We start from the raw sequence: 19,097 nt of genomic DNA, 5'->3' as shown, positions 1-19,097 counted from the left end.
CCCCACCCCCCCCCCCCCCCACCCCCCCCCCCCCCCACCCCCCCCCCCCCCCACCCCCCCCCCCCCCCACCCCCCCCCCCCCCCACCCCCCCCCCCCCCCACCCCCCCCCCCCCCCACCCCCCCCCCCCCCCACCCCCCCCCCCCCCCACCCCCCCCCCCCCCCACCCCCCCCCCCCCCCACCCCCCCCCCCCCCCACCCCCCCCCCCCCCCACCCCCCCCCCCCCCCACCCCCCCCCCCCCCCACCCCCCCCCCCCCCCACCCCCCCCCCCCCCCACCCCCCCCCCCCCCCACCCCCCCCCCCCCCCACCCCCCCCCCCCCCCACCCCCCCCCCCCCCCACCCCCCCCCCCCCCCACCCCCCCCCCCCCCCACCCCCCCCCCCCCCCACCCCCCCCCCCCCCCACCCCCCCCCCCCCCCACCCCCCCCCCCCCCCACCCCCCCCCCCCCCCACCCCCCCCCCCCCCCACCCCCCCCCCCCCCCACCCCCCCCCCCCCCCACCCCCCCCCCCCCCCACCCCCCCCCCCCCCCACCCCCCCCCCCCCCCACCCCCCCCCCCCCCCACCCCCCCCCCCCCCCACCCCCCCCCCCCCCCACCCCCCCCCCCCCCCACCCCCCCCCCCCCCCACCCCCCCCCCCCCCCACCCCCCCCCCCCCCCACCCCCCCCCCCCCCCACCCCCCCCCCCCCCCACCCCCCCCCCCCCCCACCCCCCCCCCCCCCCACCCCCCCCCCCCCCCACCCCCCCCCCCCCCCACCCCCCCCCCCCCCCACCCCCCCCCCCCCCCACCCCCCCCCCCCCCCACCCCCCCCCCCCCCCACCCCCCCCCCCCCCCACCCCCCCCCCCCCCCACCCCCCCCCCCCCCCACCCCCCCCCCCCCCCACCCCCCCCCCCCCCCACCCCCCCCCCCCCCCACCCCCCCCCCCCCCCACCCCCCCCCCCCCCCACCCCCCCCCCCCCCCACCCCCCCCCCCCCCCACCCCCCCCCCCCCCCACCCCCCCCCCCCCCCACCCCCCCCCCCCCCCACCCCCCCCCCCCCCCACCCCCCCCCCCCCCCACCCCCCCCCCCCCCCACCCCCCCCCCCCCCCACCCCCCCCCCCCCCCACCCCCCCCCCCCCCCACCCCCCCCCCCCCCCACCCCCCCCCCCCCCCACCCCCCCCCCCCCCCACCCCCCCCCCCCCCCACCCCCCCCCCCCCCCACCCCCCCCCCCCCCCACCCCCCCCCCCCCCCACCCCCCCCCCCCCCCACCCCCCCCCCCCCCCACCCCCCCCCCCCCCCACCCCCCCCCCCCCCCACCCCCCCCCCCCCCCACCCCCCCCCCCCCCCACCCCCCCCCCCCCCCACCCCCCCCCCCCCCCACCCCCCCCCCCCCCCACCCCCCCCCCCCCCCACCCCCCCCCCCCCCCACCCCCCCCCCCCCCCACCCCCCCCCCCCCCCACCCCCCCCCCCCCCCACCCCCCCCCCCCCCCACCCCCCCCCCCCCCCACCCCCCCCCCCCCCCACCCCCCCCCCCCCCCACCCCCCCCCCCCCCCACCCCCCCCCCCCCCCACCCCCCCCCCCCCCCACCCCCCCCCCCCCCCACCCCCCCCCCCCCCCACCCCCCCCCCCCCCCACCCCCCCCCCCCCCCACCCCCCCCCCCCCCCACCCCCCCCCCCCCCCACCCCCCCCCCCCCCCACCCCCCCCCCCCCCCACCCCCCCCCCCCCCCACCCCCCCCCCCCCCCACCCCCCCCCCCCCCCACCCCCCCCCCCCCCCACCCCCCCCCCCCCCCACCCCCCCCCCCCCCCACCCCCCCCCCCCCCCACCCCCCCCCCCCCCCACCCCCCCCCCCCCCCACCCCCCCCCCCCCCCACCCCCCCCCCCCCCCACCCCCCCCCCCCCCCACCCCCCCCCCCCCCCACCCCCCCCCCCCCCCACCCCCCCCCCCCCCCACCCCCCCCCCCCCCCACCCCCCCCCCCCCCCACCCCCCCCCCCCCCCACCCCCCCCCCCCCCCACCCCCCCCCCCCCCCACCCCCCCCCCCCCCCACCCCCCCCCCCCCCCACCCCCCCCCCCCCCCACCCCCCCCCCCCCCCACCCCCCCCCCCCCCCACCCCCCCCCCCCCCCACCCCCCCCCCCCCCCACCCCCCCCCCCCCCCACCCCCCCCCCCCCCCACCCCCCCCCCCCCCCACCCCCCCCCCCCCCCACCCCCCCCCCCCCCCACCCCCCCCCCCCCCCACCCCCCCCCCCCCCCACCCCCCCCCCCCCCCACCCCCCCCCCCCCCCACCCCCCCCCCCCCCCACCCCCCCCCCCCCCCACCCCCCCCCCCCCCCACCCCCCCCCCCCCCCACCCCCCCCCCCCCCCACCCCCCCCCCCCCCCACCCCCCCCCCCCCCCACCCCCCCCCCCCCCCACCCCCCCCCCCCCCCACCCCCCCCCCCCCCCACCCCCCCCCCCCCCCACCCCCCCCCCCCCCCACCCCCCCCCCCCCCCACCCCCCCCCCCCCCCACCCCCCCCCCCCCCCACCCCCCCCCCCCCCCACCCCCCCCCCCCCCCACCCCCCCCCCCCCCCACCCCCCCCCCCCCCCACCCCCCCCCCCCCCCACCCCCCCCCCCCCCCACCCCCCCCCCCCCCCACCCCCCCCCCCCCCCACCCCCCCCCCCCCCCACCCCCCCCCCCCCCCACCCCCCCCCCCCCCCACCCCCCCCCCCCCCCACCCCCCCCCCCCCCCACCCCCCCCCCCCCCCACCCCCCCCCCCCCCCACCCCCCCCCCCCCCCACCCCCCCCCCCCCCCACCCCCCCCCCCCCCCACCCCCCCCCCCCCCCACCCCCCCCCCCCCCCACCCCCCCCCCCCCCCACCCCCCCCCCCCCCCACCCCCCCCCCCCCCCACCCCCCCCCCCCCCCACCCCCCCCCCCCCCCACCCCCCCCCCCCCCCACCCCCCCCCCCCCCCACCCCCCCCCCCCCCCACCCCCCCCCCCCCCCACCCCCCCCCCCCCCCACCCCCCCCCCCCCCCACCCCCCCCCCCCCCCACCCCCCCCCCCCCCCACCCCCCCCCCCCCCCACCCCCCCCCCCCCCCACCCCCCCCCCCCCCCACCCCCCCCCCCCCCCACCCCCCCCCCCCCCCACCCCCCCCCCCCCCCACCCCCCCCCCCCCCCACCCCCCCCCCCCCCCACCCCCCCCCCCCCCCACCCCCCCCCCCCCCCACCCCCCCCCCCCCCCACCCCCCCCCCCCCCCACCCCCCCCCCCCCCCACCCCCCCCCCCCCCCACCCCCCCCCCCCCCCACCCCCCCCCCCCCCCACCCCCCCCCCCCCCCACCCCCCCCCCCCCCCACCCCCCCCCCCCCCCACCCCCCCCCCCCCCCACCCCCCCCCCCCCCCACCCCCCCCCCCCCCCACCCCCCCCCCCCCCCACCCCCCCCCCCCCCCACCCCCCCCCCCCCCCACCCCCCCCCCCCCCCACCCCCCCCCCCCCCCACCCCCCCCCCCCCCCACCCCCCCCCCCCCCCACCCCCCCCCCCCCCCACCCCCCCCCCCCCCCACCCCCCCCCCCCCCCACCCCCCCCCCCCCCCACCCCCCCCCCCCCCCACCCCCCCCCCCCCCCACCCCCCCCCCCCCCCACCCCCCCCCCCCCCCACCCCCCCCCCCCCCCACCCCCCCCCCCCCCCACCCCCCCCCCCCCCCACCCCCCCCCCCCCCCACCCCCCCCCCCCCCCACCCCCCCCCCCCCCCACCCCCCCCCCCCCCCACCCCCCCCCCCCCCCACCCCCCCCCCCCCCCACCCCCCCCCCCCCCCACCCCCCCCCCCCCCCACCCCCCCCCCCCCCCACCCCCCCCCCCCCCCACCCCCCCCCCCCCCCACCCCCCCCCCCCCCCACCCCCCCCCCCCCCCACCCCCCCCCCCCCCCACCCCCCCCCCCCCCCACCCCCCCCCCCCCCCACCCCCCCCCCCCCCCACCCCCCCCCCCCCCCACCCCCCCCCCCCCCCACCCCCCCCCCCCCCCACCCCCCCCCCCCCCCACCCCCCCCCCCCCCCACCCCCCCCCCCCCCCACCCCCCCCCCCCCCCACCCCCCCCCCCCCCCACCCCCCCCCCCCCCCACCCCCCCCCCCCCCCACCCCCCCCCCCCCCCACCCCCCCCCCCCCCCACCCCCCCCCCCCCCCACCCCCCCCCCCCCCCACCCCCCCCCCCCCCCACCCCCCCCCCCCCCCACCCCCCCCCCCCCCCACCCCCCCCCCCCCCCACCCCCCCCCCCCCCCACCCCCCCCCCCCCCCACCCCCCCCCCCCCCCACCCCCCCCCCCCCCCACCCCCCCCCCCCCCCACCCCCCCCCCCCCCCACCCCCCCCCCCCCCCACCCCCCCCCCCCCCCACCCCCCCCCCCCCCCACCCCCCCCCCCCCCCACCCCCCCCCCCCCCCACCCCCCCCCCCCCCCACCCCCCCCCCCCCCCACCCCCCCCCCCCCCCACCCCCCCCCCCCCCCACCCCCCCCCCCCCCCACCCCCCCCCCCCCCCACCCCCCCCCCCCCCCACCCCCCCCCCCCCCCACCCCCCCCCCCCCCCACCCCCCCCCCCCCCCACCCCCCCCCCCCCCCACCCCCCCCCCCCCCCACCCCCCCCCCCCCCCACCCCCCCCCCCCCCCACCCCCCCCCCCCCCCACCCCCCCCCCCCCCCACCCCCCCCCCCCCCCACCCCCCCCCCCCCCCACCCCCCCCCCCCCCCACCCCCCCCCCCCCCCACCCCCCCCCCCCCCCACCCCCCCCCCCCCCCACCCCCCCCCCCCCCCACCCCCCCCCCCCCCCACCCCCCCCCCCCCCCACCCCCCCCCCCCCCCACCCCCCCCCCCCCCCACCCCCCCCCCCCCCCACCCCCCCCCCCCCCCACCCCCCCCCCCCCCCACCCCCCCCCCCCCCCACCCCCCCCCCCCCCCACCCCCCCCCCCCCCCACCCCCCCCCCCCCCCACCCCCCCCCCCCCCCACCCCCCCCCCCCCCCACCCCCCCCCCCCCCCACCCCCCCCCCCCCCCACCCCCCCCCCCCCCCACCCCCCCCCCCCCCCACCCCCCCCCCCCCCCACCCCCCCCCCCCCCCACCCCCCCCCCCCCCCACCCCCCCCCCCCCCCACCCCCCCCCCCCCCCACCCCCCCCCCCCCCCACCCCCCCCCCCCCCCACCCCCCCCCCCCCCCACCCCCCCCCCCCCCCACCCCCCCCCCCCCCCACCCCCCCCCCCCCCCACCCCCCCCCCCCCCCACCCCCCCCCCCCCCCACCCCCCCCCCCCCCCACCCCCCCCCCCCCCCACCCCCCCCCCCCCCCACCCCCCCCCCCCCCCACCCCCCCCCCCCCCCACCCCCCCCCCCCCCCACCCCCCCCCCCCCCCACCCCCCCCCCCCCCCACCCCCCCCCCCCCCCACCCCCCCCCCCCCCCACCCCCCCCCCCCCCCACCCCCCCCCCCCCCCACCCCCCCCCCCCCCCACCCCCCCCCCCCCCCACCCCCCCCCCCCCCCACCCCCCCCCCCCCCCACCCCCCCCCCCCCCCACCCCCCCCCCCCCCCACCCCCCCCCCCCCCCACCCCCCCCCCCCCCCACCCCCCCCCCCCCCCACCCCCCCCCCCCCCCACCCCCCCCCCCCCCCACCCCCCCCCCCCCCCACCCCCCCCCCCCCCCACCCCCCCCCCCCCCCACCCCCCCCCCCCCCCACCCCCCCCCCCCCCCACCCCCCCCCCCCCCCACCCCCCCCCCCCCCCACCCCCCCCCCCCCCCACCCCCCCCCCCCCCCACCCCCCCCCCCCCCCACCCCCCCCCCCCCCCACCCCCCCCCCCCCCCACCCCCCCCCCCCCCCACCCCCCCCCCCCCCCACCCCCCCCCCCCCCCACCCCCCCCCCCCCCCACCCCCCCCCCCCCCCACCCCCCCCCCCCCCCACCCCCCCCCCCCCCCACCCCCCCCCCCCCCCACCCCCCCCCCCCCCCACCCCCCCCCCCCCCCACCCCCCCCCCCCCCCACCCCCCCCCCCCCCCACCCCCCCCCCCCCCCACCCCCCCCCCCCCCCACCCCCCCCCCCCCCCACCCCCCCCCCCCCCCACCCCCCCCCCCCCCCACCCCCCCCCCCCCCCACCCCCCCCCCCCCCCACCCCCCCCCCCCCCCACCCCCCCCCCCCCCCACCCCCCCCCCCCCCCACCCCCCACTACAATTCCCATCAGCCCCTACCAGCATGGCCAATTGGCCATGCTGACAGAGGCTGATGGGAATTGTAGTTCCTGAACATCTGGAGAGCCGCAGGTTCCCTACCCCTGAGCTAGGTGGTTACTGCTGCTCTTGCAAAAGATGTGTCCACGACTTTTCCCCATCTCCCCTTCCCATTTTTCTTGAATGTGGTCAGCCAGACACAGCCGTAATATTTTCCTTTCGACAATGGATCCAAGATCTGTGCTCCAGGACCCCCTCAATGTGGGAGAGAAGGCAGCACTGCCGGATCAACCTTGTAGCAAAAGTATTGTATGCTACGTGCCCTGTATTTTCAAGGGCCCCGCACTAAATGTTTGCGAGGTGTCTGGTAAAATGAGCATCTCATCACATTTTGATGATCTGGGAATGCTGCTGTTTACATGCAGGGGAGTCGTGTGCTGAGGTGTAGCTCCAAGGGGGACAGGGGTGTGCGATGCACCGGGCGTGAGCCCATGTGGGGGTGTGCGGCAGGGGCGTTCTGGGGCGGGGTGGCGGAGGATGCACCAGTGCACCGGGCGCTTCCCCCCTTGCTACGCCTCTGGTTGTGTGCCGCAGTAACGTTCATAGGAGCCTATGATGCAAGCCGGGCTGGCTGCCATTTCCAGCCTGCACCTATCTACAAACAAGCTCACACCGATCCAGAACAAAGTATTGATCCAAACCAGACACAGACAGGACATGCCAGAAAACTTGGAGAATCAGTATATTACAAGGACAAAAAGAACAAGCAAAAATATATGCCTGCCAATGGCCAGCTAGGCTCAATGGAGTCCAGGAAACGAGGTCTCTTCAGCGGAGCAGGCCGATGGTGGCGGTGGCAGGGGGCTCCATCCCTACCCAGCAGCAGTGGAGTCGCAGGAGGAGGGTTGATGCAACTCCAGATGCTTTGGCAGTGTTCTGTTGAAGGAGGCTGGGAAACAGGAGGCTGTATGGAAGCAACTGCCCTAGCAGTGTGTGTGGTTTGTCTCCTTCATTCTGACACCGGCCTGGATCCCTGCTTGGACAATTGTGAGCCAGGACTCTTGGTGTTGACCTTGGACTGGACTCTGACTACTGGGCATTGCCTGTGTGTGCATGACAACGTCAAGCAGAAGGCTGTCCCTGGGTGCTACGCCGGCCCTGTCTTCCGTGTATCTTCGCTTTCTGGAGGTTTCCTTTCCCTTGGGCGCCTGCTCCCACTGCAGTCCAGCCCTGCTGTGCTGCTGGGGTCCCCGGAGCCCTTGAACCCGGTTGCTGCTGCTCAGTCTGGCCTGGGTTGCTGTGCTGTGGGTTGAAGAGCATCCCTTCGCTGCCCTGGGAGGACCCCCTTGAGCAGACCAGGAAAGTCTCTCTGCGGCCACCCTTGTGCAGGCTGCGTAGTCTTCATCTGCTACACCATTCAGCTTGTGCATACAGGGCCTCGATTCCAATCCCCCACAGAGCCGGAGAGCGTATGTCTTTTCTGGGCTTGATGGATGCCCCGTTTCATCCTGCTGCTCTGCGGGAACAGAGCTAGAGAAAGAGCGGAGTGGACAGAGAACATCAGCTAGGAAGGAGAGCAAGTGTAGGACATTTCACGGACAGCGTTTGAACGATAAGAAAGTCTTATTATGGCAGGCTGGCCAGACGTCCCGCTTTTGGCGGGACAGTCCCGCCTTCAGGGGCGTAACGAGGCAGCCCTGGGCAAACTGTAGCCCTGGGCAAAACCTGAGTTGGATGCCCCCCACCCCACCCCAGGCGGCCACTCCACCACAATCAATTTTTTTGCACCAGGACATTGGTGTCTGCAGGGGGTGCATTTTTAGACGTATCAGCACCAAAATTGCAGTATATCATCAGGAGACTGTCATGCTACTCCCCAAGTTTGGTGAGGTTTGGTTCAGGGAGTCCAAAGTTATGGACTCCCAAAGGGGGTGCCCCTATCCCCGATTGTTTCCAATGGGAGCTAATAGGAGATGGGGGCTACAGTTTTGAGGGCCCATAACTTTGGCCCCCCTGAACCAAACTGCACCAAACATGGGGGGAATCATTAGGGCAGTCTCCTGATGAGACCCTGAAAGATTTGAGACTGTGCCTTCAAAAATGTGCCCCCCCCCCCAGTTTGCAACCCCCATGGACAGCAATACTGAAAACTCAATGCAGAACAAAGATTCTTGGGTAAATTTCTGGGATGTTCCTACAGGGGGGCGCAATTTTTTATTTTGGATGTATCCCAGCACCAAGAATTTCAGGGTATCATCTGGGAAACAGGTCCGTATGGAAAATACCCCTCAACGTTTCTCAGTGTGCAGTTTGGTTTAGGGGTTCCAAAGTTATGGATATTGCCTCAAAGGGGGTGCCCCATCCCCCCCATTCTTTGCTTAAGGAGATGGGGGCTACCCGCTTTGAGAGAGTCCATAACTCTTAGACCCTGAACCAGTAACTGCACTCAGAACCTTAAAAGCCATCATGACAGTGATCCAGATGATAACCCTGAAATTTTGGTGCTGATACTGGTCCATCAGAAATGCTTTCCCTGCAAGAACATCCCGAAATTTGCCCAAGAATCTTTGTTCTACATTGAGCTTGCATTGCTGTCAATGGGGGGGGTTGCGAGGCACTGAGAAGGCACATTTCTGAAGGCACAGTCTCATAACTTTCAGGTTCTCATCAGGAGACTGCCCTAATGATACCTCCCAGGTTTGGTGCAGTTTGGTTCAGGTGGGCCAAAGTTATGGACCCTCAAAACTGTAGCCCCCATCTCCTATTAGCTCCCATTGGAAACAATCGGGGATAGGGGCACCCCTTTTCGGAGTCCATAACTTTGGACTCCCTGAACCAAACCTCACCAAACTTGGGGGGTATCATAAGGACAGTCTCCTGATGAAACCCTGAAATTTTGGTGCTGCTAGCCTAAAAACTGCGCCCCCTGCAGGCCAAAAATGGAAAACTACTAAAATACCCAAAAACGAACCCAGCATTTTGATGCCCCCCACAAGGTGATGCCCTGGGCAGCTGCCCACCTTGCCCAATGGGCATTATGCCAGTGCCCGCCTTCAAACAATTTGTCCCACGTCCCACGGGTTATTTCAATTGTCCCGCTTTTTGGGAGGCTGCCGCACTGCCTTCTGGGGCGCAAGGCAGTGCGGCAGCCTCCCCTGCGCGCGGCCGCAGGAGCACAGCCTTCTGGGGCTTGCTGTTTCCCGCCCTGTGACAGGGTGGGAAACAACAGTGCCCCAGAAGGCCATGCGCTCATGCAGCCGCAGGAGCACGGCCTTTGGGGGTTTGCCGCTTCCCGCCCTGTGACAGGGCAGGAAACAGCAAGCCCCAGAAGGCAGTGCACTCCTGCAGCTGGCGCGCATGTGCGCGCAGCCGCCTACCCCCATCCCGGTTCACAAAGGTGACCATCTGGTCACCTTATATTATAGGACAATTTGGATGCATGTGGAAAATACCACAATCCCATGAGCCACTGAAGATTCTACAAAGCCAGACTTATGCTGGAATCTGGCTGCTTGTTTGTAGGTTTTCACATTAGTTTAGAGAATTATGTGTATATGGTACAAATGATGTCTTGTTGATGTACAAATGATGTCTTGTTGATGCTTTCACATGAATGCTAGAGGGCCATGATATGTAGTATAGCCCCTCTGCAGACGCTGTGTACGTTGCTGAATTAGTAAACTGTTAAGTTTTCTAGTCCTTTGACTGGTGGTCATGTTTGCTTCAGTTTTGTACTGCAGTTGTGCAACTCTCCTTCTGTGCAAGGAGAAAAGGAAAAGACAAACGTTCTCTGGCTTTGTGAGGGATTGGAATCGAGGCCCTGTATGCACAAGCTGAATGGTGCAGCAGATGAAGACTACGCAGCCTGCGCAAGGGTGGCCGCAGGGCAGGCTCAGCTGCATCCACTGCGAAAGGGGATCCAGATACGGGCTGCCCCGCCTGACATTTACGTCTGTGTCTTTTGTGTTTGTGTTTATTTTGCAAACAGCCAGACAGGCAGAGGGTTCAGATGAGAACCAAGAATAGGGTTTCTGCTCATCCAGTCAGAGCACCGCAAAAGAGGGAGAAAAACTGCTCCTATCTAGCTTGCCTCTACTTGACAGCTACGAAAAGGCACAGGAGTCCTCAGCTGCCCTCGGAAGCAAGAGAAATGTAGAAGTATGAAGTTTTTAAAAAGTGGGTCACAGGGTGGGGTTAACGGTGAGCTAAAGGCAGCTGATCCAAACGGAGAACGGCACGACTCAGCAACAACACGCGCTGCAGACAAAAGCAGCTGCAATCAACTACCAGGGAGGATTGTTTAAACCAGACCGGATTGCCAGCTCAGAGGGGCCCAAGATGTGTACTCAAGCTCCTACCTGGCTCCGTCCACTTCTTAAAAAACACTTGGCAGGGGCCGTGGTGCGCACGGAGGACCCCTGCTCCAGCAGATCTTGAACATACAGAGAGAACTGCAATGGGCCGTCTCTCACATGCTGGGAAGGCCTCCTCCCACAAGACACGGCTATAAAGCCTGAACCCCAACCACAAAAGAATGGGGTGCTCAATCCCTAAAATGGTATAGCAGAATGTACCCCTGTAGCTGACAAATGCCCCAGTATGCCCCAACATGAACAACTCCCTGAGAGTGAAGGACTGGCACAGAGAACTAAAACGAAACGCTTTTTCAAACTGTATTATTGTTCTAGATTTATATGCATTTTAAATAATTTAGCCTGACACCCCCGCGAGCTGGACTGGTATAATCACCCACTCTAGCTCCAGGCCATTCTTGTGCCTAGAAATCTGCTCTGATATCTTATTTCTATGTCATTCTGCTGCTTGCAAACAGCTGGCCAGAACTAGAAGAAGGAGGAGGAGGAGGAGGAGGAGGAGGAAGAAGAGGAAGAAGAGGAAGAAGAAGAAGAAGAAGAAGAAGAAGAAGAAGAAGAAGAAGAAGAAGAAGAAGAAGAAGAAGAAGAAGAAGAAGAAGAAGAAGAAGAAGAAGAAGAAGAAGAAGAAGAAGAAGAAGAAGAAGAGGAGGAGGAGGAGGAGGAGTTTGGATTTATATCCCCCCTTTCTCTCCTATAGGAGACTCAAAGGAGCTGACAATCTCCTTGCCCTTCCCCCTCACAACAAACACCCTGTGAGGTAGGTGGGGCTGAGAGAGCTCTGAGAAGCTGTGACTAGCCCAAGGTCACCCAGCTGGCATGTGTGGGAGTGCACAGGCTAATCTGAATTCCCCAGATAGGCCTCCACAGCTCAAGCAGCAGAGCCGGGAATCAAACCCGGTTCCTCCAGATCAGAGTGCACCTACTCTTAACCACTACGCCACTGCTGCTCCCATTCTCGGGAATGCAAAGCTAAGAGCTCGGGAAAGACCGTATACAGAAAATGCCAGCCACGTGGCATGGAAAACACAGGCATGTATAACATATCTGCTTCTCCAAGTATGATGCATCAGGAAGCATTTATTTGGGGCAATTACAAAATCAGACCTGGGCTCAAGGCTGCATCCCACAGAACATGCTGCTGCCCACTCATATGAGAAAATAAAACGTTAAAAAACCCATCCTATTGAATCGGATACGAACGTTGCTCAGGCTCTTACCTCACTTCCTGTTGGGAATATTCCACGATGTCACCCAAGGGCTCATCCAAGCCTCCTGCATCCCAGGATTCTCTGCATCACGGTCTCTTCCTCTGCTTTTCCTCCTTAAAATGAGAGCCAGTGTGATGCAGGGATTAGTGTTGGACCAGGATCCTCACTTTGCCATGGAAGTTTGCTGGATGATTTTGGGCCAGTCACACCCTCTAAGCTTAACCTACCTCACAGGGTTGTTGTGAAGATAACATGGAGGCAAGGAAAGCGATGAAAGTCACTCTGAGTCTCCACTGGGGGGAAATAAATTAAATAAAATTAATGGTGACCTTCAGTCTCTTGGTGATAGTGAGGAACACAATCTAGGAATTTGTGTAAACAACCTTTTTAGAGGGAACGGATAAGGAAGAGAAGAATTTCTTCAGTCTTGGCTCTACCCAACCAAATACCCACACCTGGCCAGTTTTGCAATTGATGCGGACCCCTGGCAAGCCAGGTGGCGTGATGCACTAGAAAAGGAGGGCATGTGGCCTTCTCAGATCTCAAGAAACTTGAAAGCTAACAAGAGACTGGAACCTACTAGAGTCTGTTACCGCCACAAGAAAATAAAGAAATATTTTCTTGAAGACAGGTTGCCTGGCTACACTGGCTCCATGCCCGGATGCAGAGACTTGTGTGGTTCAGAAGCCTTCATAAGGTTCACAAAGAATGTATATGTATGATTGTGCCAATGCTATATGGTTTCCCTTGTGTTTGTGTCATTCTAGGATGTAATAAATGCCCCTTTTAAATTGAATTTAGGATGTTAGTTTAGTTAGGTTCTTCAGTTAGCTTAAGGTTTTGTTATTGTTAGTTTTAAGCAAGCCCTGCCATTAGGTATATGTAAAGTCATGCCTATAAGTGTAAGTATATGTGTTTATCCTTTAAGGTTTCCCTAATGTTTAAGTTAGAAATGTTATTTTTGAAATTTGTGTCTGATAGTAAAAGCAATAGCCTGTAAAGGTCTGATATTAAGGGACAAAGAAGTTGGCTCTGGAATGCAGCTTAGACCAACACCCAGCCGACCCTTTGATAAGGACAACGTCCCTCTTTGGATTTACAAATCGAATCTGTTGCCAGCACCCAAGGGTCACCCAGCCATTGGAAGACATGCAGGGACCACCATTGGACAGTTTGAACTTTTCTTTGTTACAGCAGAGTGAAGCGGGAGCCTGAGGGCATCACTGAAGGAAACAGCCAGCTGATAATAGGATTAGCTGAGTGCGATAGCATTCAGGAGTTTTATGAAAAAAAACCTTATGGTCTCTCCTTCAGCACCATTGCGAGATCTCGCGGGAAGACGCCTGACAGCGGGATTTGGGAGTCCCATTCAGAAAAGTGTAATTGTATCTTGTTTGTAAACTGTCTTGTTTTACGATTGGTGTTTTGGGTGAGGGACTTGCCCCCTCCCCTCCCCTCTGCCCCCTTTGAAGTTTGGGAATAAAAAGTTCTTGCACTGCATTGAAAGGCGCGATTCCCTCCTGACCGAGCTGTGACCACCATCTGCAATAAAATCCTTTTGCTTGAAGAACGCCTGCTTCCTGCGCCTCATTAAGTTGCTGAGCTGAAATCACTTATTGTTACCTGGCAAGCCACGGTAACAAGACCACACTGCTAATGACCCCACCTCTGGTTTCCAATTGCTTGGCTGCATCAGTGCGTTGACTTCAGAGCAAAATCAGAGACATCAGCAGACTATCCTGTCATCATTTGCAACCAGCTCACACTAGATTGGGAACATCTTTGTACGTGGTAGAGATAGAGCAGTATAGGAGTCAGAGCTGGGACTGGACTGGGGGTTTAGCTCCCCCAGTGGTCAGACTCTGCCACACAGACAGACAACTTCCCTCCCAGCACCACAAAAGAACGGTTTTGAAAGCACAGAACCTCACAGAAAGAATAAAAGTATTAACATCGGTGTGCCAGTATATTCAAAGGGTTAAGAATGTCTGACTGGGACTTGCGAGAGCTGGGCTCAAATTCCACCTCTGGCATGATGGAAGCTCTCTGGGGCCCCTTCCGGACACACGAGTCGACTCAGGTTTGACTCGTGTCGGCAGAGTCTTACCTTGACTCGAGTCCTCCCGTTCCTCCGCACAGCAGCCGACTCGTGTCTCCGGAGCCGAGCTCAGAGGGCGGGACCACCTCCCTGCGTTGCTTTCCGATTGGTTGCTGAGCTCGACTCAGCTTACGAGCTGAGCCGAGCTCAGAGGGCGGGACCACCTCCGCACGTTTTCCGCTCCTCATTCCGATTGGCTGCCGTGAGTACGCTTTTTTTCCCGTTTGCCAAGTAGGAGCGACGTTGCTACGGGCAACGACGTAGGAGCGGCGTAGGAGCTTCTGCGCATGCGCGAACATACTAATAAGTTGATTGGCTGGATGGCCGCGTCGAGTCGGCAGAGATTCCGCATTCCGCCGGCCTCGGCTCGAGCGCAACCCGAGTCCGCCGGTCGACTCGACCTCCCAGCAGGGTCGAGAAAATCAACGACGAGAGGGAGGTGAGTCGAGTCAGACACGAGTCCGACGCTACGTCTGTGCGGAGGACTCGGGTCGGACTCTAGTCGATCTCAGGTCGAGCACGACAATGCGGAAGCACCCTGGGTGATCTTGGGCCAACCGACCTCTCGCTCTCTGCTCACCTATCTGACAGGACTGTTGTGAGAATAAAGCAGAGGGGGATAAGCGTCTGCGCCGCCCAAGATCCTCAGAAGAAAGGTGGGATAAGAAAAATTAGACAAAAAATGCATAAACAATGAATTGCTGGCCCAGCTTAACCATCTCTGGCCCAATCAACCTTACACATTGACCGATCTCCCAAACACACACCTAAGTTTTGACCCATCAGCACAAGTTATCAAATACTTACAAGCGACAGAATTGAAGGGTCTGGGGCTCGGGACCACAGTTGATCCATAGGGAGCACGTGACGGCATTTCAGGCCAACCTGGGGGGACAGCAATACGTGCCATGAGAACTCTCGTGGTGTTGGCTGGGACCACTCAAAACAAACAGCTGTCGCATGGATAAAACCCAGCACTGCTGTCACCCCAAGGGTGGTTGAAATCCTTAAGGCTGCTTAGCTCAGAAAAGAAGGCAAGTAAGAGAGTCATCACAAAGATCTACGAAATGATGCACAGTGAAGAGAGAGCAGACAGGAAGAAGAAGAGGAGGAGGAGGAGGAGGATGGATTTATATCCCCCCTTTCTCTCCTGTAGGAGACTCAAAGGGACTTACAATCTCCTTGCCCTTCCCCCCCTCACAACAAACACCCTGTGAGGTAGGTGGGGCTGAGAGAGCTCCGAGAAGCTGTGACTAGCCCAAGGTCACCCAGCTGGCGTGTGTGGGAGTGCGCAGGCTAATCTGAATTCCCCAGATAAGCCTCCACAGCTCAGGCGGCAGAGCTGGGAATCAAACCCGGTTCCTCCAGATTAGATACATGAGCTCTTAACCTCCTACACCACTGCTGCTTTTCTTCATCTCTCATAATGCTAGAACCTGGGGTGAAGGGTGGGAGGTTCAGGACAGAAAAACTGAACACACAAACAGACTGTGGAACTCCCCGCCAAGTTGCTGATGGCCACCAACTTAAAAGGCTTTAAAAGGGAAGTGGACAAATTCATCAAGGATGGAAATTCTAATGGCTACTAGTCATGATAGCGACCTACTCCCTCCAGTACCAGAGGCACCGTGTCTTCTTAAATCAGTTGATGGGTAGCACAAGTTTGAGGATGCTGCAGCCATTGTCCTGTCTGTCGGCCTCCTAGAGGCAGTTGGTCAGCTGTTGTGTGAACAGAATGCTGAACTGGATGGACCTTTGGTCTGACCAAGCATGGCTCTCCTTAAATTGTAAAATGCATCAGAAGGTACAAACCATGGAAGCCGCAGATATTATACCTTCTAACTCAGACAAATAAGGTATTTGGAGGAAGCCTTCCTGCCATCAAACCTTCTCTGTTGAGGACCTCACTCCCTTGAGTACCTGAGCAATTCTGAAAGTTACATTTAGTCCACCAGGGAAACAGAAGAAGTGTCTAAGAAAAGAGTCTGCAGCAGAAAGCATGAAATTCAGGATGCCGACCCTCTTACAGCGGAGGGGCTCATAGCAGGCAGATCCACAACAGCATCTTTAGTATGCTGCCAAGGCCAGCTCCAGATGCATCAGTGCGTTTCCTTTGATCACAGGTTTCGCTCAGCAAGATGTGCTGTCATCTGCATCAGATTAGCAAGCAGGGCTAACGGAACAATTCAGCTGGGCACTCAAAGACAACATACATTGAACAGGTACACAGAAAGAGAGTCTTGCGATTTGGAACCAGCAAAGCACAGAAAGGAGTGTGGACCAGGGATTCATATGAAATGACCTTAGAGGAGGGGTTTCCAAGGTGGTACTCACCATGTTCTGTCCCCCAAGTAAAACAATCTAAAGGTGCCCTGTTCTTGGGTGGAACAGAATGGGAGACACACACGTAAGGTGTAACAGTTCAAAAACAAGGTTTATTGCTTAGAAGAACTGAGACCCTAACTCCTCCCAGGGTCTGACTAAAATAAAGTTATTTGCTTGACTGGAACAATCACACACACACACGCGCGCGCACACAAACATGCTCCAAATGTGAATGTGCTTATCTCCTTGTTTGCAGAAGGGAGATGTGAATGACGTCATAATAACCCATAGTGAATGACGAGACCGCAGGTGGATGCTATGGGGGGAGGGGGGGAGGATTCCGCTGACTTGCCGAGCCTCTTTGACCTGGCAGCCCGGTTGGACAATGGAGCCGAGAGCCCAGGGCGGCCTTTCCCAGGTGCCACCTTCGCACGAGGCCGCACGTCGAGGTTGTGGAGTGTCCGAGCCTCTTTGGGCAGAGCAGCCGCTGGGGACGCTGCTGCTGCCCTCCGGTGGCTAAAGGCATGAACTACAAGCGCGTCTCAGACTCTGGGCGCCACTCTGCAAAGGGGCTTTTGCTCCAAAGAGGCTCCGACACAAGGCAACCTCCACGTGAATTATGCACATGAAGTCCCGTGCAAAGGTGGCGGTCCGAGTGGCGGTGTCCCGGGCTGTTGGCATCCACTCAGCACAGGGGTCGGACCCCCCTCTCCCAGGAGCGCTGGGAAGCTCCAGCTCAGGGGCTGGCAGATGTGCAAGAAGTCATTTCTGGTCCCCTCTTCCCCATAGAATCTCCCCCACTTTTCTGAAAAGCACAAGGGTGGGGCTGGCCCTTGGCAACCACTCCTTGGTTGGACTGGCCTGGCCACCCCCCCCAAACCCTGCCCCCCTCTTTCTAGAATAGAGGCCACACACAGCTGCTTTCTTTTAAATAGATTACATAGGTGTCAAACTCACAGCCCTCCAGATACTATGGACTACAGTTCCCATCATCCCTTGCAACCATAACATCTGGAGGGCTGCGAGTTTGACACCTGTGGCCTAACTGATTTATGCAGTCTTTGAATACACGGTTGCCAAACAGAATTCAACTTTCACCCATCCTTTGGGTTTCTCAGTGCTGAAGTTTAAATAATACACAAGATATCTCAAGAGATATTGCGGTTTTGCAATAAAGTCAATATAACAATAAAGTGAGTAACAGAAATTTATTTTTTGATCTGACAGTGCATAGAAAAGTGATGTTTACATGATACCATAGTCTATTACGCATGCAGTAGCATTATGACTAAAAATGTACATATCTTAATTAAAAATACTTTATTATTGAAAAATGCTAATCCTGAGCCTTTGGCAAGGTGTAACCTTTTTGCTGATGGAGTGTTTTGCCTCAGTGTTGATGGTTGCTGATTTTTCAGGGTTGAGGTTGCAGAAGGTTGGAGTCACTGTGGCAATTTCTTAAAATAAGGCAGCAATGGAGTTTACCGCATCGATTGGCTCTTCCTTACACAAAAGATTTCTCTGTAGCATATGATGCTGTTTGATAGCATTTTACCCACAACAGAACTTGCAAAATTGGAGTCACTCCCTGAAACTTTGCTGCTGCCATATCAACTAAGTTTATGTAATATTCTAAATCTTTTGTTGTCTCGTTATAACGGCCTTTTTGTTGTCTTGTTATAACGGAGAACTGCTTTTATAAACACTGACTCCGGGGGGTGGGGCTTGGGGAGACATGGCCACGCCCCCAGGGGTGTAGTGGGTGTGACCCCACCCCCTGAGCCCCGCTCCCCCAGCCTCAGTGCTTATAAAAGCAGCTCTCCGAGGCCAGGGACGGCAGTCTCTTGTGGTCTCCCTGGAGCGGAGGGCAGAAGGGACTGCCGGCTCAGCCGGTGGGGTGGAGGGGAGTGGAGCTCTGTCTCCAGGTGGGGGTCAGTGAGGGCAGAGCCCCTCCCTGCAGCAGAGGGGGCGCTCAAGCAAGCCAGACATGTAATGGGGGGGTTGAACCCGTGAACCCCCCCTTTACTTACGTCCTTGGATAGAGCCAACCCTCCATAGCAGCCATTTTCTCCAGGGGATCCCTTAGCACCACCCGGAGCCGGGCCTCCCTAGCGCATAGTTTAGAGATTGGAGTAGAATTACCAGGACCCCGCATTTGCATTCCCTGCAGCAGTGACTACAAATGCAAATGGACTGATAACCCCACCTGCAATACAATGCACTCAATCACACCTTTACATACGGTGGCAAGTTCCACCCAAACACTTACTGACTGGTTCCCCACCCTGGGACATGGACAATATATACCCCATTCCCCTCTCACTGGACATAGGGTATAACAGACTTCCCCCTGTGATGCACCTCTGAAGATGCCAGCCACAGATGCAGGCGAAACGTCAGGAACAAGATCCACCAGACCACGGCCACACAGCCCAGAAAACCTACCAGAACCAGTTGAATCCAGCCGCGAAAGCCTTCGACAATACAATATTATAGTTTTCCATCCCTACAAACACTAGCAAAATTCCTATCATGGGGAGTCAAGGAAGGGCCGGTATATTGTCAGTTTGATGCCATCACCCACTTCCTTCAATGGAGATTTTTTTTTCTGAAAGGAATGGTTGCCAACATCCAGGTGGTGACTGGAGATCTGGAATTACAACTGATCTCCAGAGAACAGAGATCAGTTAACCTGGAGCAGCTGGCCACTTTGGAAGGTGAAGAGGCTGGTATTTATTTTTATTATTATTATTATTATTATTATTATTATTATTATTATTATTATAAATGTAAAAATTCACTTTAAAAAGAGGATCTGTAGTTCCGGGAGATGTCCAGGTCCCACCGGGAGGGAGGCTGGCATCCTGGCAACCGGTCAGTCCTGGTGCGCGCCCGGCCGGGGC

The 19,097-nt window shown here is 64.2% G+C and overlaps 1 protein-coding gene across 1 annotated transcript in view; it reads right to left on the bottom strand.

Moving 5' to 3' along the window:
• The window catches only part of LOC125428044 (prickle planar cell polarity protein 3-like), a 64,937-nt gene extending 50,716 nt beyond the window's left edge, over positions 1–14,221 (bottom strand). The window contains exons 1-4 of the mRNA XM_048487619.1: positions 14,080–14,221; positions 11,781–11,835; positions 10,549–10,703; positions 7,294–7,706 (exon numbers count right to left, since the gene is read on the bottom strand). Coding sequence (XP_048343576.1) covers positions 7,294–7,706; positions 10,549–10,703; positions 11,781–11,835; positions 14,080–14,221 — 765 coding nt within the window. The remainder of the gene's footprint in view (positions 1–7,293; positions 7,707–10,548; positions 10,704–11,780; positions 11,836–14,079) is intronic.
• Between the last annotated feature and the right edge of the window lie 4,876 nt (positions 14,222–19,097).

This window comes from Sphaerodactylus townsendi, linkage group LG03 (genome assembly GCF_021028975.2).
Source record: "Sphaerodactylus townsendi isolate TG3544 linkage group LG03, MPM_Stown_v2.3, whole genome shotgun sequence".
Taxonomy (NCBI): Eukaryota; Metazoa; Chordata; class Lepidosauria; order Squamata; family Sphaerodactylidae; genus Sphaerodactylus; species Sphaerodactylus townsendi.
The sequence above is the reverse complement of the archived record's forward strand: the minus strand, read 5'-3'. Positions and strand labels throughout refer to the sequence as shown.